This window comes from Solanum lycopersicum, chromosome 3 (assembly GCF_036512215.1).
Source record: "Solanum lycopersicum chromosome 3, SLM_r2.1".
NCBI classification, from domain to species: domain Eukaryota; kingdom Viridiplantae; phylum Streptophyta; class Magnoliopsida; order Solanales; family Solanaceae; genus Solanum; species Solanum lycopersicum.
This window is the reverse complement of record NC_090802.1, coordinates 65,030,139-65,056,000: the sequence shown is the minus strand read 5'-3', so window position 1 is coordinate 65,056,000 and position 25,862 is coordinate 65,030,139. Positions and strand designations below refer to the sequence as shown.

Sequence of the window (25,862 nt, the reverse complement as noted above, 5' to 3'; positions counted from 1 at the left end):
GCGGGTATTTGGCATTCCATTGAGGATTGTAAAATTTTAAATTAGATAATTGATAGTTAAAAGTAGATAATAAATATTAAAATTTTAAATTTTATTTTATTATTGATAAATTAAATTTTAATTTGTTATTGTATTCGATAATATTGTATTGAAGTTATTGCTGATGATATAACAAATTTAATACCGTTTATTCAATTATTTCTATTTTTTATGTGGAGACATAATATAATAAAAGATCAATAAGTAAGAACACATCAATAAGCTATTCTCTTTAAGTTTATTCAAACACGGCTGAATTAATTTACCCACATCCTTTTTCACACATTATATTTCTAAGATGATAGAATTAAGCTGACACTTGCGATTAACTATAAAAGCAAGAGACTTTAATCCCTTTGCCATATGATCGGCACGCTGAAATATCTTAATGATAGAACTTGACCTTAGAAATAAAAATTGAATAGCATTGAAACATGAAAAACTTCGTTAACCTGGCTTTTGATGAAATAAATATAATAGGCAAAATTCAGAAACAAGTAATCTAAATCCATTACAGAGGCAAGATCTAGAAGTGCATCAGTAATGCTCTTTCAATAAAGAGAATATTTATCATTAACTACGTTTATGACATATAAAAATATTGTACTAGTCAAAAATTACGAATAACTGCAAAGAAGAAACAATGATGATGCAATGATCTTACTATGCGACAAAATGCTATATTATTGAATTGTATTAAATAATCTGTGCAAATTCTTTCGCTTTTGACATTTATATTCGACTCATATATGAAATTAAATTTAAAATTGATAAAAGAAAAACATTCTTTGATATTTCGAAATAAATTAAAATAAGACAAATAAATATATATATAAAAAAAAAAATATATATATATATATATATTATTTTTCGTTAAAAAAGGCTTATATAGTATTATTATTACTAAACCTTTGAGTTAGGGTGCCTAATACCTCACTTTTTAAGACTTTGAGACCGTGGATTAGAATTTATGGATTCAAGTTTTTAGGTTCAACTTTAATCGTTTGATCTTCAGATTTTTTTGTTGAACTATTATTTTTTAAAAGTTGTTTGGTCAAAGTTTAAAGTAATTTTTTTTCTTTAGAAAGATGTTTATTCTTATTTTGTAAAGGAAAAATGTAAAAATATCCCTTAAACTGTGTAAACTAAGGTTCTATTACTCTTGATTTTATTTTTTTTTGTAATTTTGTGCACCTTTTGGACTTATGTGACATTCAAATATCTCCCATGCGTCTCAATTATGTGGAGTTACGGAGTGTACCATATAAGACAAGAGGTGTACAAAATTTTAAAAAATAATAATAAGTTCAGAAGTAATAAGATCTTAGTTTAGTTAATAATATGTATTTTTGAAATTTTGATCATAATCTGAAGATACTTGTGCATTTTCCCTTTTTAAAACTATTATTTTTTTAAATTTTAGATCCAAAATTAACTTATTTGATCAAACTTTAGAGAGTTCAAAAGTGATCTTTTTCTTAAGAACAATGCTTATCTTTTAATTTTTTTAATCCATATGTTTGACAATTCTTTCGCGAAAATATGTATTAGCACACATTATTTTTCGACAGCTTAAATTATCTATACTTTTCAAAAGGAAAAAAAAAACTATAAGGTACATTTTTTATAGGTTAAAAAGTGACCTCGAGTTGATAAACCAATATTCAAAATTTTATAAATACCTAGTCGATTACGTAATAAATTAGTATATGGCCTAACGATACAATAAGATGGGAGAATCTTTTTAATTAGAAATTATTTTTAAAAAAATAAGTGAGTTTCTTATTTTTTAAATTTATTTTTGATATGTAAAAAAAAAAATTAATATGTAATTATGGCGAATACGAGAGGTGAAAATGGGGAGGTAGGATTACGGGGGTCGCTGAGGAAAAAAGTCATTTGTAGAACTTTGTTTGAGAAAATGTTTGGCAAGTCATTAAAAAAATTCACTTACCAAACATAAGAAAATTGACCAAATACATCCATGATGATCACTTCTACAATTCACCTTAGAATAATGCCACAATAAACAATATAAAAATTAGAGTAAACAGATGTATTTCAATGTACATTTATGCTATTACCTACATTTACCGTTAGACCTTAATGCACTGGAGCCCAGAACACTTTGCTAAAATTTTAGCTCAATACATTGATAGGTTGGTATATATTGAAAACTAACCAGCAGGAGCAATTAGCCTATTCAAATGTTTAAGACTTTTCAGAGTCAGGATATATAATCTATGTTGCATTTCCAAGACGATTCGAGTTCCCAGTTGTGTAAGCTGCTATAACATCTCCTTATCTGCAGACAAGAAGGATATAATCTATAGTCTTCTGTCATTGCATGGACAAGAAGGATTGGCCTCTAAACTGGTAAACTGCTCTCTCTTTTCCAAAACTTTATACACCCTTTAAACCTGGACCACAAGCCAACTTTCTGCGATGCATCAGACAAATCCATAGGATCCTTAAATTTTGCTTTCTCACTTAATTCTTCGAATGAGTCTACTACGTTTTGAAGTCTTGCAACAAATTCTATGAGAAGGGATGTGAATGTTGCTAAAGACAAAGCACTGGCACTTTCGTATGTCTTTGATTCTTCTTCTTCTTCTTCTTCATCCTCCCCCGCTTCCACCTCCTTTAGTGCATCATTATCTTTAGGCAGAGAATGTGTTGTTCGGAATTTTGGTTTCCCAACCGAGTTTTCTGGGGTTACTCCTGTAGTTTGGTTGTTATTACTAGCCAGGTTACACGTCCTATTATCCCAACTTTTTGAGGCAAGGATGGAGTCTATGTTGATGACTGTTTCACTTTGAGACCTGTGATGTTGAAGTAAGCTTTTGTCCTCATCCATGCTTCCAAGCTCCTGGGAAATATCCACCGCTGTGGCTCGTGTTCCTATTTCCCAGTTTTCAGCATTGACGAAAAGATAAGACTTCCGATCCACCTTTTTTTGCAACTCTTCTGCTGCTTCATGAACTTCATAGAGAATGTCCCCTGACCCCAACTTCTCCATCTTTTTCACTTTCTCCCCCAGTTCTCTCAACACTTTGGCACTTGCTGTACCTACTCTCTGAAGCTCATTACGAAAAACCTGTCTTCTTTCGGCAGGTGCCTACATGTAAAAAATATTTGGTAGTCATTTTTCTCTGATAAAGAGGTCATAGCATTATCAAATAAAGTGGTATAACTGAGACATCTGAATTGCAAGGACTTGAGCCAGACAAATATTAAATCAATATATAATGCATATCTAGCAGCAACTTAACTTTTTTTTCTTTACTTTTATAATGGTGGTGTCCAGGTTTAGCTGACATGCAACTCGACTATCACACCAAATATCTGCTGCTACCTCCCAACAAAAGTTACCTCGTAACTCTGTTCACAGCTTAAGCAACAACTTAATTTTATAACTAAGTCCTAAGATGATTTACGAGGGAATACATGACATGCTTCTGTAGATTGTAATACTGCAGAGTGCAGGCCATGTTCTTTCAGCTTCACTTTGGCTGAACGGAAATGAAGACATTCAAACATTTATTTTCATCAATCTGCATACATCTCCTCGTGCAGTTCCAGTTAAAGGGAAGCAAAAAGTAGCATCACTCAGTAATGGATGAATGATAAGAAAAAGGTTTCCAGTCATCTAGTCTCCTTGATGAAAATTGCACATGTTACCAGAGAGAGAGTACAGGATCGATTTTTAAATCATTCATCTCCTAATGAAAGTCTTACATGCATGCATGCCATTTATAATGCCAAATTATATTCTCAAACAATTAAGGACCCTATTTAGATATTAATCTTAATATATGATTGTTCTGAAGTATATACACCTATTACAAGTATAATAAGTTTGGTAATGATATACATCACAACAATTATAGGCTGCATATTATCAGAGAATAGAAGAGCTAAGCAACTTCAATTTTCAATTTTTTACTAGTACTTCACAAGTTCACCAGTAAATCAAATGAATAGTTATTGCACAGGGACACAACATAACTATGATTAATACTAGAAGCAATTGCTAACAGTCACCCATCTCCTCATCCCTTCCCCCTCCCCCTCCCCCTTTCAGAAGCAAAAAAGAATTGTTAAAAGACTGTTTACAGAGAAAATTTGTACTGGTTAGGAGAATAAGTGCCCGTGTGGATTAACTTATTTTTAGGTGCTTTTGACTTTAATGTAGTTTTTTAGTTTTGGAGGTGTTTGGAAAGGTTATAAAGTGAGCACCCTTTTAGGCCAAAAAAATTTAAAAATAAGTCAAAAGTCAAAAGTAGTGTACCATCAACTTAAGTTACTTTTTATAAGCCCTTCCAAACAGGCACTAAGCAATCCAGCGATAAAAAGTAAATATGGTAAGAGAATACTATATGATGCACTTTACAATCTCAGGGCTAGTAGGAAAGTTGGAAATTGGAGTAGAGAAATTACCTGTATTTCAGACAGTATACATCCATGCAGTGCCATAACCATGAAAGCGCAATACCTTAATGCACCACTAACTTTGACATAGTTTTTCCAAGGATATTTAATCATCTTGTATGGACCATGGGGTGGCTCCCAGACTGCAAATGCTTCCTGTGGTACCAAAGTAAGGACATCCGGCAAGCGAAATTTCAAGAAATTACAAATCCATGTGAAAGAATGTTTAAGCACATACCAGAGCTTCCTCTTGGCTTATAGATTCTACTGCTGATCTGTAGCCATTGTAAACTGGATCATCAGCCACTTGGTAGGTAAGAATTTTTGAAGGGATCCTCTTATATTCGACACAGTTCAGATATTCACTGATACAACCTGCAAAGGTTTCAAATTCATCAACTTTAAAATCCCATCTCAGGAAACAATTCAATTCTAAAATCCCATCTTTGAGAAAGTAACAACCATCTCATAGGTTGAATTACCTTCTAGTGAATTAGCTATATTGATGAAATTCTTCGTCACCAGATTGTGAAGATCCTCACCAGCCCAGATGGGATACACACATATGTTCACAGCTAAAGAAATACTAGCACCAAGTGCAATGAGCAAAAACCGACTAACAGCTGTTTCAATAAATTCTCTTGTGTGATAGCCAGATACCATGATGAAACAATACGTTATCAAGAAAACCCGGAAACCATATTCATAAGGCTTCATTGCTGGGTACTGTTTTGCATATGTAATTAAAAAACCTAGAAACACCAAACAAACTTAAGTCAGCAATGTACCAATATAACAAAGAGATGAACATCAATTCACATAAGTCGTAAGTACTGAACGAAAAACCAGACCTGTTATAAATATACCAATTACTATAACAACTTCTTCCCATTCTCCAGCCAATTGAGACAATTCAGCCATTGCAAGAGCTAGTCCTCCAGCTGATAATGTCCCAAGCCCACGATTAAACCCTTTGCTTAGAGTGGCTCCTGTGGACAGTGTATATGTATTAAAAAAGGTTCCCATACAAAGCTATACAGAATACAAATAAATGCGAATCTTTAATCCCTCCCAAAAATGAAAAACCAAATAAATGTTAGGGCCTACTTCTATCTGGGAAATTTAAATTAAAATATTGACTCTCTGTTACAACAAGTATAAAAACAAATCTTCGATGGTATTTAGCATTAAAGTTTAAATCTTTCAAGCATACATTTAAACAGAGATGAAGGGGAAAAAAAGTGCAATACTTACCAATACTGAACTCAAAAACGACGACGACAGTAAGAATAGCCCATACAGAGTATTTACCAAGCTCTTTAACCGCGGGTTCCTTAAAAAAGATTAACAAAGATATAAGAATCAATGCCAAACCCATCTTGGCGGAGAAGATGATCTTTCTCGGGTCGGTTCGACCCATCTCCATCGCCTTTACAGAAACTCTTTTCCAATCCTTCCATAGCTCAGAAAACCTCTCCCGGAAAGAAGAACAACATCCAGAAGTTTCTTGGTCTTGGTGATCAAGACTATGCCGGAAACCAGGTAACTCAGTGTACTCGACGCCGTTGCATAAAGAAAGAAGACGTTCTCTTAATCGTTTGTCTTCAAAACTCTTCCTGAAGGAATTCAATTTTCTCACCATTCCGATAATATGGGGAAAGTCGAAAAAACTGACGAAGAGTTCCCGGAGAGAAAGGGATACTGTGACAGTGATGAACGTGAAAAAATAAAAGAATTGTTTATGTTGACTGTTGTACTCATACGACGTCGTAGGTATGGTGATTGTTAACCCTTATTAAGCCGCGTGGAGATTGGTAGGGCCGAACTTTTCGCTTTCAAACGAATCGGCTATTGAGCTGCTGGTGTGGGGCCCATCTAATGGTAATTTCCTGTTATAGCTACTCTTTTTCCGTTTTCTTGTTTTCTTCTGTTACCTCCTTACTTGTGGTCTATATTATTTGTTATTAAAAAATATATATATAAACAAGTTTATAAGATTTTATAATACAATTATAAATATTGAAATTTTGATACAAGTCGTGTTTAATTTGAATTTGGGATTTAAAATATGTGTTCAGTTTTAATTATAATTTTAGAAGGTTATGTCTATATAAAGGGTATTAAATTCATGCTCCACTAATAATCATTAGTTGAATAAGTGATAGAATAAAATTATACTAGCAATTTTGATGAATAAAATTGTTTTTCTTCTTATTTATTTTTAATGTGACTGCAATTTGTTTTTTTTTGAATAAATATATTTTAAAGTAGATTAGTTAAATTATCTTTTTTATTTATAATTATTAAAAAGGTGAGAAAAGAAAGGGATAACTAATATAGGTTTCCTTTTCCCCCGAGCAAATTTGGTTAATACCGATGCATTTTTTCTAAAAAAAAAATACAGAATTTTGATATATATATATTAAGACGTGGCAGTATTTTGATTTGTAAAGATTAGTTGAATACATGTACTTGTGTGCATACAATATTTTATGTGTGACTAATACACGTATGATAAAATGCAATTGGAAAGTAATTTTTAAAACAAGTGGATTGAGATTTCTAGTTCAAAATTTCTTTTTCCTTTTATCATATAAGAATAGTAGTAGAAATTGATTTATTACTCCCTCTTCAATTTATAATATTTTAGATGTTTCCAAAATTTATCAATATTTTTTCAAAGTATTACATGTACTCATTTTTCAACATCCACTAACCATACATATATATATATTCTCTAAATTATATAGTTTTACCTTTTCAGCAAACAAAGGGTCATATAGTATAGTCATATATACAACAAAACATCTTAGGCATACATCATGTAAATTATCAGTGCTAACAATAATGAATAATCACACCTTATAAATGATTGTTGGGCAATCCTCTATCGTAGGCACGTCTTTATGGAAAGTTACCAACTTGACATATGAGTGCTAATTATGAATGATAATTGATAGCCAGGTGAATTCAGAATTTCGAGAGGATCAGAATATTATTTACTTTTAACATAAAAAATAAAATTTAGATAATAATATATTTGCGAGCAAAAAATAATTAATAATAAATAATCACAAAAAATATTTTCAATTTACATGAGTCATTATAAGATCCTTGTTTGTAAGTATATAGTTAGTTGGTTGGGGGTTGTGGATGGGTGGGGGTACTGAAATTTACTTTGTGTACTAATTCTATAGCATTATGGAATTGAATCTTGAATATTTGATCACAAAGCATCAATATGATGATCACCACTTAATCTTGTTTTAACTTTAATGACCATGATTATCTTGAAATTTTGTATGAATTTAACACTTATCCTATTTTGCAAGCTGCACTTTTCACACTATACTTTAGTACAATCTTTCAGGCTTGGCCTTTGGATTAGGTTGAAAGTCGATCTAAGAAAATATATAATTATTTTCTAAAAACTTATATATTTTGGATGGCGATTAAATATATAAAAGAAAATTTAATTTGTCGTTGTCATGTAACACATTTCATGTTTTTATTACTCCATAAAAAAGCGATTGATAACATTATCCTACCATGTTTAATTATAGTTGTAAGAGTTTGGAGCTTTAATATTAATAAAAATTTCAAAACGGTATAATTTTTTTTAATCAAAACGCGATTTTGGTGCTCTGTGTTAAGGAAATACAATTTGCTTTTTTTTAAAAAAAATCAACAAAACGCCACCAAGGCAGTAGTTTCGTTTTTTAAAAAAATTAAGTAAATTGATAAATCGCTGTCAAGGCAATAATTTACTTCAAAAATTAAAAAAAAAAATTAATAAAATAACTTTTTTCGTGATAAAGACTATAGTTTTTTTACTTTTTTCCAATTATATTCCTGTTATAGTTTTTTTACTTTTTTCCAATTATATTCCTGGAAAATATATGTTCACGTAATGATGCAACCAAACATATTTTTTTTAAAAATTATTTACAAAATCGCAGCTTTGGCAGCGATTTGTTGAAATTTTTTTTTAAAAAAAGTAAATTATACAAATCGCTACTATAGCAGCTATTTTCCTTAACGTTGGTCAACAAAATCACTATATCCTTAGCGATTTTACCATTTTAATTTTAAAAAAATTTATATTACTTTTTTAAAATTTATATTAATATTTTTCACCCTTTAGACTTTGAGTTCGTATTTGTAATACTTGTATAACAGAACGTTAGGTAAGCTCCTTATATGATTTTTAAAAATTAAAGTAGATGGTAGGTCCACATTAAAGTTTTACTTGTTTCGTGCTACTGCATGAAAATATCGTATCAATACATTTATTGAACTTATAGATATATCACTTTCAATCTCAAAGAAAGTTATTAACAGGTGGGCGCAATGTCAAAACTTTTGAGAACATTTCTACGTGTGATTAAGGCTTAATATATTAATAGCTTAATAAACTTGTTATTCAATTATTATACATTCCAATTCAAACACCACAGTAATCACAACGACTATAACAAACACATTGAACTTAGTTGAATTTGTTCTTTCTCTTCGAGTAACTTCAATTGGAAAAAAGAAAAACATATTATTTCATAGAATATATGTCATCTTTCATCAACAACGCTAAAAAAAAATAAAAATAACTAAGTCCAATTTTTGTAAAATCATAGTATCTAGTTCAATTTACGCGCACCTTTACTATTTCATGGAATATATGTCATCTTTCATCAGCAACAAATATCAAATTATAACTTTGTCAATCAAAGCTAGAAAATATGAGAAGAACTCACTAAGTTTCTTATTTGTGCTGGCAATTAAACTTGAAACCTCATAATTCTCAACCAACTTCATTAATCCCTTGGCAACACCTTTGATAATTTAATTAATTCCAAATGGAATTGCACCTTCAATAAATAAGTATAAACTACTAGACATAAATATTTTTTTCAACCATAGATTAAGATGGATTACATTAACAAGTATAACTTTCCATGATAATGATCTAATTTGGAACTATAGAAAAATAACAATTTAAAATTAAAAGCACAACAATATCCAAAAAAATAAATAAAAAAGTACGCTATCAACGATTCCATCCACAATAAATCAATAATTATACAAAATGGAATGATCTATTTACCCAATGGGCACTAGAAATTAAGTCATTATAAAATACAATTATGTTTTTGATTAGCGGTAAACTTGAAAGTACATGTGTGGTTGTGGATTTTGTGATGTTACATGTGTTTCTGTCTCAACTTGGTTGTCACAAGAAGTTATTAAGGGCATTTCCTCTTGCTTTTGTTCATCATTGCCACTTAAATCTTGTATCTCCAATATTTCAACTCTCCTATTTGTCTTCTTTCTTATTTTTATTGCCACATCTTGTGGTATAAAATTCCCACATACAATTACTCTGCTGTGATTTTTCTCTATGAATCTTGTCTCCAGCTCTTCATTCACAATATTTCAAGAACAATTTCAGAGTCTTTCTTATAAACGTAATTAAACTAATAGCACGTTTGACCAATCTTACAAAAATACGTTCAATATGAAAAGTACTTTTTGCTAGAAGTAAGTTGCAAAAGAAAAAAAACACTTCTATTAATATTATGGCAATATTTTGTACTTGATCAATTTCCAGAAGCTTGGTCAAACAAACTACAATATATAAAAATCATCGATTAATTACCTGGTATCGTGAGAAGTGCCCTACTTACTTTCATGTAACATCCTTTGCAGTCTATGTTAATCCTCATCACCATGCAACACAACTACAGAGGAGAGAAAAAGTAAGTCTAATGAATTCAACTGAATCTAATACTTTCAACATAAACATAAATGTAAAAAAAGACGCACTAAATTTTCAACAAACAATAAATTTTGATATCATATTTTCAAAGGTACGTACATATAATGAGTTCAACACATGACAACCTATCAAGTTTAGATTATAGATTCGTTTCGATCAAGGACCTCGATATTTTACCTTCTGAGTCATGAAGAAAGCAAGATTTTCTCTTTGAGATTAAAAAAAAAAAGTTAGGAAGAAAATGATGAAATTCTATGAATTGTAAAAAGATTATGGATTGTTCATTTATCTCTTTTTTTTTTTGATGTCTTATTGACTGATTGGGAATCTGATTCCTACCTAACAAGCATTTGCACATTTTTAGGTACTTAATTTGTTCATTCATTATTCTTGACTTCTCCTATTGTTCTTATACACACATGCCTTGTGGCCTTAAAAAAAAGATTGTTCTAAAAAAAGGGCCTATATATGTTTTTCAATTAATTAAAAGCATCTCCTTTTTGGTGTCTAAATATTCTTATTCTAAAGTTGAAACTCTTCCCTTCCCCACACTTTTTTACCTTTCTTTTCCAAGAATCTATGTATTCATTTCCTTAGCTTTTAACAAGTTAGCTTAAAAAGTGAGTGAATCTATTCTTGATATTTTTTACATTATCTTAGTTCTTGGTGCTATCCACCTCAGATTTCGAATATGTATAGTACAAAACGATAATTGGCTGCTGCATCAATTCCAATATGTATAGTACAAAACGATGCTAGTGTTATAAAGTACTAATTAGGATGAGATTTGATTATCATTATTGTCAAATTTGTCATAATAATTAATTATTGTTCTGTTATCTTAAGGTGATATAATAATCTGTATCATGCATCCACTTTTTTTTTCCAATTATGATTAACCCCAAATGCACATAGTAGTTACTTTGAGTATTATATTCGTGACTACACACTGTAAAATTCCTTATTATAGTAATATCAATTGCTCCTCTTGGCCCGTGATTTTTTCCTTTATTCAGAAGAATTTCCACATAAAATTCTTGGTGTCATTATTTTACCATTTTATTTCCATTACTTTTACTATATATATTTTTGTGCTCGTCCGCGTTTTTCCAACAATCATAAGCCCTTTTTAATGTACACCATTCATTGTGATTGTCCCTTCAACTTGAAGCCTTTTTTTTTTAGTAGTAATAAGTAAAATAATTACACATTTTGCTGAATGATAAAAGCATGGAGCGTCTATATCATAACATTTGGTTCTTTGACTAAGAAGATATGAAAAATAAGATTTGTATGAACGTATGGTAATTATAATTAGTTATTTCCACACTCAATGTATGCTGCAATTCACACTAAATTTGATTCATTTACTCTATTTAAAAAGTCCATACAGTAATAGAAAACCAAATTTCAGTAATACTAAAGTCTTCACAGCATGGCTTTTACTACTGTTCTTATTTTTTCACTTCTATTTGTTTTTGTACCTACAACCCTTTCACAGACATTCGGTAACTTACCTGCAGGGCCCACCGCGTCGTCGTGTGGGCCACTACTGCTGCGATTGGCTCCCTGTGGACCGTTTGTGCAGGGCGGATCGCCTTCACCGACCGAGCGGTGTTGCAGTAACCTCAGGCAACTCTATATCCAACAACCAGATTGTCTTTGCCTGTTGCTCAATCAAACTGGCATCAGCACTCTTCCAATAAACACCACTTTGGCACTTCAATTGCCACTTCTTTGCAGTATGCATGTTGACAATAATACCTGTTCAGGTATGTAACAGTAAAGATCATTTTACGCCAAGTAACTCAATATATAACACTGCATAATGTATCAAACTTGTATATAGTGTATAAAAATATGTGCTACGCGTACGTAAATATTTCCCCCAGTAGAAAAATACTGTAATTTTATTGAAAAACATCCCTTCTTTAAAGTTCAATGTGCTATTCATTCATCTAATTTCTGTATTTTTAGGTTCTGAAGGACTGGCTCCTAGGTCATCAACACCTCAAGTTTCATTCGGGACAAATAACAATTCATCTGTTGCTGGTATATATATGAACTTTTTATACTGTCTCAATAGTTCAATAATCACGTAATAACACAATGTTTCTACGCGTTTGTTCAAAGTTTTTGCCTTTTTTGAATTGCATTTCAGCTTCGCCAATGGTAACAGTACCACCTCAGACGTCCAGCACTTTTGGATTTGGCTTTCACAACAGCTCTGCAGCAAACATCAACGCGAAGGAGAGCTTGATGATCATCACAGTGCTAACTTCGTGGGGTGCATTCTTCTGGCTCTAGCCGCCGTTTCCATATTGTTTGTTAACTCATTATTTTGACTACAACTCTAGCTCAGACATGATATTTAGCAAGTAGAATATGCTTCAATACATGTTATTGTTTTGTTATTGTTCTATTACAAACTAGTTGGTCCACACATTTTAAAACTAGTTATTCCCAGAATCATATGCCAATTTAATAGAACACACACACACACATATATATATATATATGCTCATATGCCAATTTAACATTAGCATATCTTTATATCTGTACTAATGACTATTCCCAGTGACATTTTAAGGACAATTATACTAGAAGTATTGGTGCCATATTCCCTTTGAAGTAACCTACAAAAGTTACAAGTTCTCTTTATTTTTTTATCATATCATAGAACAGGAAAGTTTCCTCATCATAGGTTTAAATTAGTGAAGCCAAATGTTCACTATTTTTGCAATGCTCTGAAGTACCTTAATGAAAGTTGTTCACCTAAAAGTTAAAATGGAACTTATTCTATGTTTCAAACCATCAGGCCTCACAAATTTCCCTTCATGCTACGTTATTAACAAGCCCAAAAGTGTCCTCAGGAATGACCCCCCTCATGTCTGAGCCCATCACATAATGCTTGCCTAGTGCGGTTTACATCTCTGGGATTCGAGAAAAAAGAAAAAGCCCAAAGGCGCAAGTACTCAATTGGATGTGAAATTTGCCTGAGATATCAAGTATCATGTATACTCTTCTTCGGAAGCTTGTCAATGTTTAGTCTTCAAGTCATTCTCATAGACTAGTATAATGAAGATCATAAGGGGTCCAAAAATGCCACAAACGATTCAAGATAACACTATACAATTACCCAAAATTGAAATGGTATTAGGATTGTTTATTAAATTCCTAGAAAAATACAAGATGCAGGCTCTGCCTCAACAACAAAAAAATAATTGATGTGAAGTTGAATTTTAACAACATAACAGCGTCAAAAGAAATCACAAGCCCACTAGTACATACGACGCAAAGAATCCAAAAGCAATACATGCAATGAGGATTATCATACCAAATTAATTTGATATGCTACATATTTTAAGAGTCAGAGTCCGGAGGCAAAAGAATTTGATAAAAATTTTAAAAGAGGCAAAATTGCTAATGGGGTAGCAAATTTGTTTTGACGCGAATATTCCATTAAACAATCAAATTCGCTGACCTACGAATTTTGTCCAAAAATATTTTCTATTTTTAAAAAGAAAATCGTTATTCGAATAGCGTTTTTGAAAAACATATTTTATAAATAAAGAATAAAAAAAATTGTTTTAAAATGCCGCGATTTAGGCGGAAAAGTTTTTTTTTTTTTGAAAAATCTTTAATTGGTTTTCTATAAGCGGAAAGATAATTATAACTTTGCCTTCATTAATTTAATATTTTTATCAGTAACGTGAATAGACAAAAGGCTACTAAAATGAGAAAAAATGTTTCACCAAAATAGCTAGACTTTGTCTCTTTAAAAAAAACTTTTCCCAAAAAAACTGCACGAAGCGATTTACTTTTAAAAAATGGAAAAAGAATTGGATAAAAGATAATTGATAGGTAGCGATTTTAATTGTTTAACAAAATAATGGAGTCAAATCAAAATCTATGAATTTTTTTTAGCTTTGGACTCCATATTTTAAAGTATCGATTTAAGTTAATTTCAATATAATAAATTGATAATTATATATAGTTCGATTTCGACTTACATATATTGATACGATAAATAAAAAATTAGGATTTTTATTTTTTATAAGATCTCGTTTCTATTATATTAGTACCTAATCATATAAAAATATTTTAAAAATAATTGCAAACAATTTCTATCACTAATCAATTGTGAAAAAAAGATATTTTAAACAAAAGAAAGAGTAATTCAAAATTTCAAAAAGCAAAATCCATCGGTGTATCTAAAGATAGAACCATGTTTCACTTAAACATTTTAACTAGGCATTGTTTATTTTAGACATCATATGTAGTGTTTTGTTGAGTCCAGTATTATTTAGCCATTTTTTATTTTATTCTCTTTCTTCTCCATTTTCAAGCCACCACCCACACCTTTTTTTCAAGCTTAAACTCCTTAAATGGAGGTCAATTTTTTTTTTTTAATTGTAAGTCATTTTTCTTCTTCTTCATTTCATTACTTTTTTAATTCTACCATCATCTTCCTCTATTTTTTTTGCTGAAAAAAATGGATATCGACACTATATATCATATTTGTTCTCTCTCTCTTTCTTTGTTGTTCTCCCTCTTTTCAATTCTAAAAAGAAAGAAGAAGAATAAATATCAAAAATAGTAAAAGAAAAAAATAAACTTTTTGAAAAAATACAAAAGATATTTTGAGTGTAATGACATAAGAGTTTTCTTAGAATAATATTTTATTTTATTTATTAAATAAATGTTAAAATTATTTTTAACTGAAAACAAAATATATATATATATATATATAATCGTTTAATCAATGGATAATCGTATAAAATGAAAAATTAATAATATAAAATAAATATATTAGCTAACGTTTGATTTATTTATGTTCCATAACAAACTGTTTGTCAGTCCTTCTCTCCATCATTCGTGCTTGCCACTCTCCCTGCAAATACATATATCTCCGTCTTATACACTTATAATTATACAATACAAATATTTTTCTGTCCAAGTCTCTTTTGCCTTTCTCTCTTTCTCGTTTTATATAAATTCAAATTGTATTTAATTTCTCTCTTTCTTGTTTTATATGTTTCGCTTTAATTATATATGCATAGCGAATTATACATATATATACTTGATATAAAACGTAATTATACAAACTTTGCTATACCATACAAATATAAATTTTATATTTATTATAAGTGAAAATTAACTTGTTAATTCAAGTCATCAACGAGGTATCAGATCCATCGCCTACGTCTCACGCATCAACACTTATCTTAGCTTCATTTTCCATCCTTGACCACCACAAAAGTGTTTTAAGTTTATATTTATACATCTTATCCCCTGTATAACTCCATATACAAATTATTCCACAAAAGTATTCATTTCTGCTATTTCTATTTTGTTATGTAAAATCTTTGAACAACAAACACTCAATAATTCAACATAATTGATTTTTACTACTCCTTCCACCCATTAATATTTATTATAATTCTATTTTCAGAATTAAATCGTAAAAATTTTAACTGACATTTTAAATTATATTTTTTTTATTATTGTGATATACAATATATTTAATTAATATAATTTAATTTAACTTAAAAATTAATCAAATTAACTTTAAAAATCTCAACACGACAAATAAAAATGAACCGAATAATAATACTTGCTTTCGTTGACATAACACTAAATCAGAACATCCTTATTGTCTAATCTTGTTCCAATACATTATCTTTCTTTCTACTACCCTTAAATTATATAACTCAAAAACATTTCAAATTTTGGCTTGTGAGTTGTGTATCACATATAAATTATATACCATAATTCTTTTTTACAGAGATCGAAGAAGAAAAATATCACTTAAATCAAATCAAGGTACTACAGCTGAAAGGAAAAAATCAATTTGAAATTTTGCTTCCTCATATTAAAATAGTATTTAAAATAATTAAATATCACAAATGATTAATATGTTTGTTCTTAATTAATTTGCTTCAATAATTAATGGCGGGAAATCAATTCAATTGTATAGTGCAATTTAACATCGATTCTCGAGAATTCAGATTTGAGTTCAAATGAGCAAATTCCCTTTAAAACTCCAATTTCTAGTCTCTGAAAACATTTGATTCTACAGTATGGGATTCCTATTTATATCTTGTGCTTTCTGGTTTTCAGATGTACAAACTACGCTACCATTCACAAAACCTTGACAGAAATTTCATCTGTTTATAGAGCGGGTAAGGATTCCTGCCGCCATGAGAAATCGGAAAAATCCGACGGCTCAGGGTAATCAAACAGTCCTCCTACCGTCACGAAGTCGGTGTTGCTGTTATCGATGTCATTATCTCCTACCCTAACCTCGTGGTCCATGCCGAAGTCGAACGTGTCGTAATTAGGCATTTCGTCCTCAAAACCAGCCATATTCGCAAATTCAGCGGCCTCCGGCATGACGGCAGATTCGACGTTAACCTGTTCGTTAGCCGGAGATACTGTAGGAGGAAGGCCGAGCTCATCATCCGAGGCCTCGAGGAGGTATCCGAGGTCCGGTTGTGAGTCGCCAGATTTCGATGGAGTCAGGTCGAGGACGGTTTGTGTATCGTTCAAAGGTGAGTGGTGAAGGATCTCTTCCTCGAAACTCTTCATGACAGAGTCCAGATCCTGAATCTCCGGAGGACATTCCGTCAGAGCATCAGGCTCATCTAAGATATCCAATATATCTTCTCTGATCTGCTTGGCCTCCGTTGAATCCAGGTACACATCTGTTTGCACATCATCCGATTCCGGCGAGTTTGAACGGTTGGGACTCACTCTCGACTCGGACGAGTCAGGATCTGTCTCAACCTCTGTGTTAACTCGCTTAGACTCAGGCGAGTCACCAGCTGAGTCTAATCCTGACTCAACTCGGGACCGCTTGTTACCGTTACTGTTATTATTTTCGGTTTTCAACTCTTTTTTCATGATGTGAAATTTAGAATAAGGACAACAGGATGATTAGAAATGAGATGGTGGGGGCTTGTGGGGGAAACTACAGTAGGTTGTCTAGTCTAGAATTTTCTAATATCTAGAGAGAGAAAATGAAAAGAAAATCAAAATTGAGTTGTTTTTGGTTTTTGATAGTTGCAAGTCCTTGTTTGAATTTTGGGTTAGAAGAGAGAGAAGGAGAATTCGAGAAGCAATGTAGGAGATAATGGAGGGGACGATTGTTTATATATAGTGGGAGAGAATAGGAGGGGGGGGGCCAAAAGGTGACAGCGATAAGATTTGGTTTTGTGTGCATGAGAGAGAGAGAGAAGGGGAGAAAGGGGACAAAAGATGCTGTTTTCAGGTTAAGATGCAAAGGCGTAGGGAAGTGGAGGTGGCAATTATAATCCAATCTAAGTACCGTTTAGCCCCCCCCCCCCCCAAAAAAAAAGAGGTGTATACTCCCCCATTTAAAAAGTGATTATCTAAGATTACTTAGTATGATATCTATGAAAATTAAACAACTTTTTTTAATGTTAAAGTTATTATTAAAATGGGTGTTAATATTCATGCTTTGAATTAGAGGCGGAACTGGGAAATTTTAAATCAATTTTATTTGAAAATTTACATCTAATATTAATATACACATTATTTATTTTATTTTCTAATATAATATGAATAAACTAAAAAATCTAATGCTGTCAAGACCCAAATCTCTACCTATCTCTCTTTTATACAACGTAAAAAATTGGAAGTAAAGTGTTTTTATAAAAGCGTTCTCGTTTTAAGTTTTAAACAAAGAGATTATTTTTTCAGAAAATTAATACATATTTTTAATAAGTATTTATTTTAAAAAGGTATTTTGATTTTAAAAAATGTTTGTTTGACCATTTGATTTAAAAAAGGTTTGTAAATAGTAATTAGTGGTCGACCAATTATTTTTTTACCTTCTAGATTTTTTTTTACAGTATCTCTTGAAATTACGTTTTCTTTTTTTTTCGATTGTGGATAAATACCTTATTTTTTTAAAGAGAAAAAGCTCAAATATGTGTTTTTTGTAACTTTGATTTTATAAAACTATTTTTTACATTTCAAATATTAATATTTTTTAACCATTTCGTAAATTTGATAACATATTTCAGCTAATATTTTTAAATTGATGGTTCTTTTTGATCATCCGATATGGTATCATGATATGAAATTATAAGATAAAATTGAAGTTTTGTTTGAATATGAGATATGAAATTTTTGTGTTGTATAATTCTCATATACATAAAAAATTTCATAAGTCGTAAAATAATTAACACACTATCAATTGTTTATTCAATCTTATCAAATAAAAAATTAAAAAATCATATAATAAATTATTACAAGGGTATTTGTTCTCCACTTAAGTAATTGTTTCGTCTAACTTAAATTTAATTAAAAAATTGAACATGGATTATATTATACAAGTTTTAATATAGTCCTCTCACATAGTACGAACAATTTCCTCAAGTTGAATTTGTGTTTTTCGATTATGTGACTGAGAAGAGAAATTAACATTGTTACTTTGAGTGATTTGTTGTTCAATATCATCCGCAACATATTTTCATGTTTGTAGCCTTGTAGGCCATAATATTTTGTCGCTTTAACAATTGATAGGTGTAAGTTAAAGTGACTATACGTTGATAAGAATAATAAATTTTAAAAGGTAATGACGTAATTATATAATTTATTTACATATGAAATAAATAGTTTAAAATATAAATGTATAATTGTTTTAACAACAAATAGACTCATGGATTAATTTTAGTATTAAAATAAAATATGATATGAAATCACCACATGATTTTATATCATTGCTTTTTGAAGAATATTTCACATCTAATAATATAATATCATAAAATAAAATCATTATAAAATCACATATCTGAACTCTAATTTCATCTCACGATATCATATTATGGTTAAAGCCTATTAAATATTTCTGGCCGCCCAAAAATTTGACCAAACAGCCATCCATATAAAAAAGTTAGAACGTACTTATAAATTCTTATTAATGGCTAGTACTAGTAATTCTGATTAATGGCCGGTACTTACCATAATAGCCACCTAATGGCCAGTACTAACTGTAATAGCCACCTTGTGTAGTGAATATATCTTCTTAAAACAATTGATTTGTATTCTCAATATGAGAACTTATAAGGGAAAATTTGACAGATAATGTATATTCACGTTATTTATTATTATTTGATAAATATTTGTAATAAGTAATTTTTAAATTTTTAAATATTAATAGAAATTAATATTTTGAATCAAATCTCATTATTTGAAATTTTTAATAATTTGAATTTTATATTAAATATTTATCTTTTGTAAGAGTACTCTTCATAATATTTATTTGAAGTGTTTTACATAATTTTTCACATAAATATCTTTAAAGTATATTTTATGAATATAAAAATAATGATATGGTTATTGATAAAAATGATGAATAATCAAATTAGTGTAGTAAAATTATGTGCCATGTAATACAAATATATAGTTAGTTTGGATAGCTTTTAGAATTTATAAATATTTTTTAAAAATGTGAAATATATTATTATGATCATTTATGATGAAATTTTACCTAAATTTATATTAAAATAATATTTATTAAAAATATTTGAAAATTTTATTCACCTAAATCCACACCTAATATATTGTTATTTTTCATGAATTTCTACTTGAAATCGAGGTAATTTGACTTTAATACAAAATATCAAATAGATGGAGAGAGAGTATTAATATTAAGAGAGAGAAAGAGAGGTGGATATATATTTTTAGTTTATTTTTGAGTTATGTAATAATTAAAGGAGGTAAAGTAGGAAGGGAGGTGGGATGGATAGATGTTGACAGGCGCGTGTTTGGCATTTTTCTCCATCCAGTCCTACCATCACGTTTTCACGGACATTTTGCCTTTTTCTTTTTTCCTTTTCCTTTATTTAGTTGGATTTGAATTCTCTTTTTTCCTGTCTCATGCATTTCTGGTGTCCATTCGTTTTAATTTTAATTTCAATTCCGCATTTCAAGTCCGTCCGGGCCCACCCTTTTCCGACGGAAAATATGTCTCTTTCTCCCTACTTGTCCGTCTTCTTTCTGAAACCTGCACCTGCCCTCCCACACCTACCTTCATAATAGATGTGTGTTTGTGGTTACATTTTTGTAACTTATTAATATTTGTTCATCGACTATAATAAAATATATAAAAATATCATTTTCTTTAATAATATTTTAATTTCATGTGCTATTTTAAAAAATTATGTAATTCAAAATTTAGTAACACAAAATTTATAAATAAAACTTTTTAATTTTTTGAAATTATATAGTATTATTTTTTAAATGGAGGGTATGATCTAATTTAATTGATATCAAATAGGTGATTGGGCTAAAATTGGGTGGACAAATGTGGTGTAGGTAAAATTGTCACATCATTCTCTACGAGGAAAAGAAATATTTCATTTTAACATAAATTAAATAAATTATTAATATTATAAAAGTTGAAAATTTATCAAATTTCTTTTTAAGAAGTGAGGGAGGTGATTAAGTATGATTTTTTAAAAAAAAATTATAAAAAAATAAATAAAAAACAAGATCACAAGGTGATGTACGAGTTTACTCTTTTTTTTTTTCAAAAAAATGATTTACCTTTTTTAGAAAAATTGGGATGGTTATATTCGGTCTTTAGTTTTTAACTATTATTAATAGCTTATTTAATTTTATCAAGATGAATATGTTATTTCTGTAGAATGTTATGTGATAAGGTTTTGCAAATAAAGGAGTAAATCTTATGAAATAGCAAATAATTAATTTAAATTAAATATTGTAATTATAATTTATAATATTTGTGATTACCAACAAATGTTTCAATCTTTTAGTCATTTGATTCTGTATAATATTAATTATTTTTGTTATACAATAACCCATTTGATATACAAATATAATAAATTATGTTTGTATTTGTTTAAACGAATACAAATTCAAATACATATATTTTTGTCTTATACATTGTCACGACTCAAATTCGAGCCGCGACTGGCACCCACACTTACCCTCCTATGTGAGCGAACCAACCAATCTAAACCTTAACATTTCAATGTAATATCAACATAAAGTAATGCGGAAGACTTAAACTCATTAATAAAATCAATAACTATTATTATTCCTAAAATCTGGAAGTCGTCATCACAAGAACATCTATAATCAAATTACTAAACTAAGAGTATTCTAAGAAGCTAAAAATACGTAAGAAGCTAGTCCATTCCGGAAGTTCAAGGCATCAAGACTTGAAGAAGAAGATTCAGTCCAAGCTAGAAGCATTAGCTCACCCTGAATTTCCGATGTAGTAAGACTGGCTTGAATTACTGTTGAGTCGAAGATGACGGCACGTTTGCTGCACTCCACAAATAAACAAGAAGAAAACAATAAAAGTAGGGGTCAGTACAAAACACAGGTACTGAGTAGATATCATCGGCCAACTCAAAATAGAAAACAGTATGTATTAATCAATATCATAAAATAACCTAATATCCTTAGCATGCAGCATTTACAGTTACCATAACCCTTGGTTACAACACCAAGCACATCAATGAGCACTCACACCTCCTCATCATACTCATTTGGGAATTCAGTTCATTAGATTGGATATATTAACATATTTCAAGATTTCATTATCTTTATTCCCCTCGTGTCGGTACGTGACACTCCGCTCCTCAATATACTATCCTGGTGTCGGAACGTGACACTCCGATCCTCATTCTATCCTGGTACCGGAACGTGGCACCCGATCCATATTCTATCCTGGTGTCGGAACGTGACACTCCGATCCTCATATACTATCCTGGTACCGGAACGTGACACCCGATCCATATTCTATCCTGGTACCGGAACGTGGCACTCGATCCATATACTATCCTGGTGTCGGAACGTGACACTCCGATCCTCATATACTATCCTGGTACCGGAACGTGGCACCCGATCCCCTAATCTCACTACTTTCATTCATCAAGCCTTCATTTATACCAAGGCATCATCATTAACTAAGTAGATTAGGGTTTCTTTTCAAGATTTGGAATTCAATAGCTTCATCATGCTTATTTATTCATAATTACATAATCACATCATTCATGGAAGCATACAATTAAAGCCTATAGAAGGGCTTACAATACTACTAACACATATCATTCACTATTAAGAGTTTACTACGAATAGCATGAAAACCATAACCTACCTCCACCGAAGATTAGAAATCAAGCAAGCAAATTTCCAAAGCTTTGTGTCCTCTTCGTTTCTCCTCTTTCTCGTTCAACTTTCTCTCTCTTTCTCTTGTTCTTTCTATTTTCTTTATTCAAACCCTCTTTCTTTTACCCTAATTAGTATATAATTAAAAATAAAAAAATGACAATAATAACCCACTAATTAACTTAAGGTTACCTCTTTTAACCCCCAAGTAATTAGACTTATTAACATTAACCCACTAACTTTATAATTAAGGCAAGAATAGTCAAAAACGTCCCTTAAAACGTATCAAGAAATCCGACCCAGATTGGGATTGTGCAACCTGCGACGGCCCGTCGTGCCTGCGACGGTGCGTCCTGCAGGTCGTCGCAAGGGTCATAGACTCAATTTCCACTGAATAATCTGTGACGGTCCGTCATGCCTGTGACGGTCCGTCCTGCCATTCCGTTATGAAGTTCAGAGAGTCGATTTTCAGTACCCAATTTCAGATTTTCTAAGTGTTTTGAAACGAGACCCTGCGACGGTCCGTCGTGCCCATGACGGTCCGTCGTTGGGTCCGTCGCCTCAGCCTGTTTTTCCAGAGTAAAATCTGCTGCTCAAAACGACTAAACAGGTCCTTACATACATTTATAATCATACTAATGCAAATCACAATATAGAAATCAATTTACGAAAAGTTGAACAATTGGTATAAAAAATTGGATGTATCTAACGATAATGCAAATCAAAATTTTCATAACAAACATAAAATTTGTTATGAATCGTAATTATACAAATTATAGTTATGACCTGCAAACATAATTTTTATATTTGATATATGTGATAGTTACTCAATAAAAATAAAGTACATTACACACACCACTTAGATGTGTTTAGAAATGAAACTTGTTTTTATGATAGTTTAAATATGAAGCTCATAGAGAACATTACACTATATTAATATTTCAATTAAGATCTGTCCCTATAAAAATAATTAACTTTTTTCTAATTATATAATTAAGATTTTAGTAAAGTGATAAATTCTCATTTGTTCTTAATCAGAGACTTTACATTGAAACTTTCTTTAATATAAAGTTACTTTTATCGAAACCATTTTACTCTAATATAAAACTTTCTTATGTAAATTTAAATTAAGTCAATATCACGTAAATATCATATATAAGAAAAATAAACACTTGGCCGTATAAGTTGTTTTATAGTCACGCTTCATAATCTCACAAGTCGTGATGCATTATCAAAAAGGAAATGATTATTTTTAAGCAACTTGTAAATGTTTATTTAACTTTTCTGTGCTCATGGCGTGTTCTTTGCGCTTTCCTTGAATTTCATTGGTTCTTCTTGTACATTTCACTGTTCTCTTTACGTTTTTCTTTGGACTTCTTTAACCTTTATATTTCTGAATCTTCCTATGGTACTGACTGACCTGGTAAAAGTAAAAATGGAAATTAGACCCCACCAATTCATTTACTATTTTCTCGGATCGAATTTATATGAAACTTTTTATGTTTTGAGGATTAAAATATTTTAATTTGATCAAAAATTTAAATATAATTTTTTAAATTATTTTAAATTGAAATTTATGTATTTGTTAATTATATAAAGATATTATAAATTACAGTAATTAATATTTTAAATTATTTGTTAGAACTATGAAAAAATTATGATTAAAAATAAATTTATTTAATTATTAAAATCTGAAAGATAAAATATAAAATTGGAGGAAAATAGCATATACTTGGAAATATTTTTGACGTTCAAAAGTAAATTTCTCACCAACAAATTGTGTTTTAAATCCACTGACGTAAAGTAAACGGAACACCTACTAATTTTGTAGGCCTCACGTCTATTTCACCCGCAGGAAAAATTTATATTATTATTATTTTAAAATAATAGTATAAAATGACAAACTAATAATATAAAATGAGTATTGTAGTAATCTTTTTAATTATTTGTGTTTCATAGCAAAGTGTTTGTTAGTCTCTCGTATTTTTGATCTCACTCTCCCTCTCTTGCTCGCTTTCTGTAGCTTGCTTATCTCGTTTCATACGATAGAATTGCTATTGCATAAATTTTGTTTCTAATTGTATAAAGCGAGAGAAAATTATATATATATATACATATACATATATTTCCGTCTTATACACTTATAATTTTACTATACTAATATTTCCTTCACAAGTCACTTTTGTTTTTCTCTCTTTCTCGTTTATTACAAATTCAAATTGTATATAGTTTCTCTCTTTCTTGTTTAATACAATTCGCTTTAATTGTACATGTATAGCAAATTATACATATATATACACGTTTGCTTGCTATGGAACGCAATAATGCAAATTTTGTTATAACATACAAATATGAATTTTATATTCACATGTATACGATTAGAAACAAATTATTAATTATAATAAAAAATACTAGATGAAAATTAGCGAGTATTTAATCGAATTTTGAATAACTTATCATGTATGATAGGAAAAAAGAAAAATGATACTTAGATTCTCAAGTTTTACTACATTCTTTATTGCTCATGTTATTCTAAAGCATGGAATTTAGAAGTCTTTAGCAGTTGAACACCAAAAAGATTGAATAATTTCATTTAGCGTAACGACTTTTTTAATAGTCCTTCAAAACGAACCTTGACCTTTGGTGAGAACGGAGGAAAAGAATCTTTGACAAATTCCAAATTACTTCGACCAAGTTATCCGTTCATGATTAGAAAGAATTCAATTTATTTAATCAAAAAAAGAAAGTATTTTTAAACGAAGATTTGGAAATTATCATTTTCACAGAAAGGAAATTTCCATAGCATTTCCATTTTTCTAGAAAGAAAAAAAAAAGAGGAATAACGTCGTACTGAAACTATTGATGAAATTTGAAGCTTAAAGTAGAAGTAAAGACTTATTTTCTATGAAACAGAAAATAAAACGGTACAATCTGAAATTTCAGTTGAGGAACGTGTCATGTCTCATTGAGCTAATAAATGTTGGTCCCACTGGAAAATTGGGTAAATAAATTGTATTCATGGTGCGGTGCCCCACTCTTTCCATTAATCTATTCAAATGGACCCAATTGATTATGTAATTTATTAATTTGAAAACTAAATTAAAATATAAAGTCGGACCTTTTAGTTTCAGCTTTAGTAGTCTTTTCATTTTTCTTTTTTATTTATTTTTTATACTTATATTAAATTTGAAAAAGAGATCTACTATATTTTTAATTATATAAATAAAAATTTTCAAAAAGACAATATTTTTATTAAAATGATAATTTTTATTATGTTAAATTAATAAAATTAAAAGATATAGTCAAACATAATACAAAAAAGTTACAAAATAAATTATCAACGTCGAATTTGAAAATTATAAACTAACTAAAAATATATTATTAAAATAGATTGATTATATATTTCTTATCTACGAATAAAATAATTTATATATATCAAACTAAATCA

General features: G+C 30.0%; 3 protein-coding genes and 1 non-coding gene across 4 annotated transcripts; 1 reads left to right on the top strand and 3 right to left on the bottom strand.

Annotated features, from left to right (window-relative positions):
* Positions 1-2,046: 2,046 nt before the first annotated feature.
* On the bottom strand, positions 2,047-6,232 carry ALMT5 (aluminum-activated malate transporter ALMT5). The gene is made up of 6 exons (NM_001353773.1): positions 5,725-6,232; positions 5,322-5,459; positions 4,953-5,222; positions 4,709-4,845; positions 4,480-4,626; positions 2,047-3,157 (listed from the first exon to the last, which is right to left on the bottom strand). Exons 1-6 carry the CDS (start codon positions 6,110-6,112, stop codon positions 2,408-2,410), a joined length of 1,830 nt encoding a protein of 609 aa, NP_001340702.1. The 5' UTR covers positions 6,113-6,232; the 3' UTR covers positions 2,047-2,407.
* Positions 6,233-9,254: 3,022 nt separating this feature from the next.
* On the bottom strand, positions 9,255-10,473 carry LOC101263098 (uncharacterized). Its single transcript, XR_011220240.1, has 3 exons — positions 10,421-10,473; positions 10,124-10,205; positions 9,255-9,335 (listed from the first exon to the last, which is right to left on the bottom strand). It is a non-coding gene; the product is annotated as an uncharacterized protein (transcript).
* A 1,033-nt stretch (positions 10,474-11,506) lies between these two features.
* On the top strand, positions 11,507-12,802 carry LOC104646555 (non-specific lipid transfer protein GPI-anchored 10). Its single transcript, XM_010320306.4, has 3 exons — positions 11,507-12,015; positions 12,221-12,295; positions 12,405-12,802. Exons 1-3 carry the CDS (start codon positions 11,679-11,681, stop codon positions 12,548-12,550), a joined length of 558 nt encoding a protein of 185 aa, XP_010318608.1. The 5' UTR covers positions 11,507-11,678; the 3' UTR covers positions 12,551-12,802.
* Positions 12,803-16,255: 3,453 nt separating this feature from the next.
* Positions 16,256-25,242, bottom strand: LOC101261213 (uncharacterized). Its single transcript, XM_069295637.1, has one exon. The coding sequence runs from the start codon at positions 17,147-17,149 to the stop codon at positions 16,418-16,420; it is 732 nt and encodes a 243-aa protein (XP_069151738.1). The 5' UTR covers positions 17,150-25,242; the 3' UTR covers positions 16,256-16,417.
* Between the last annotated feature and the right edge of the window lie 620 nt (positions 25,243-25,862).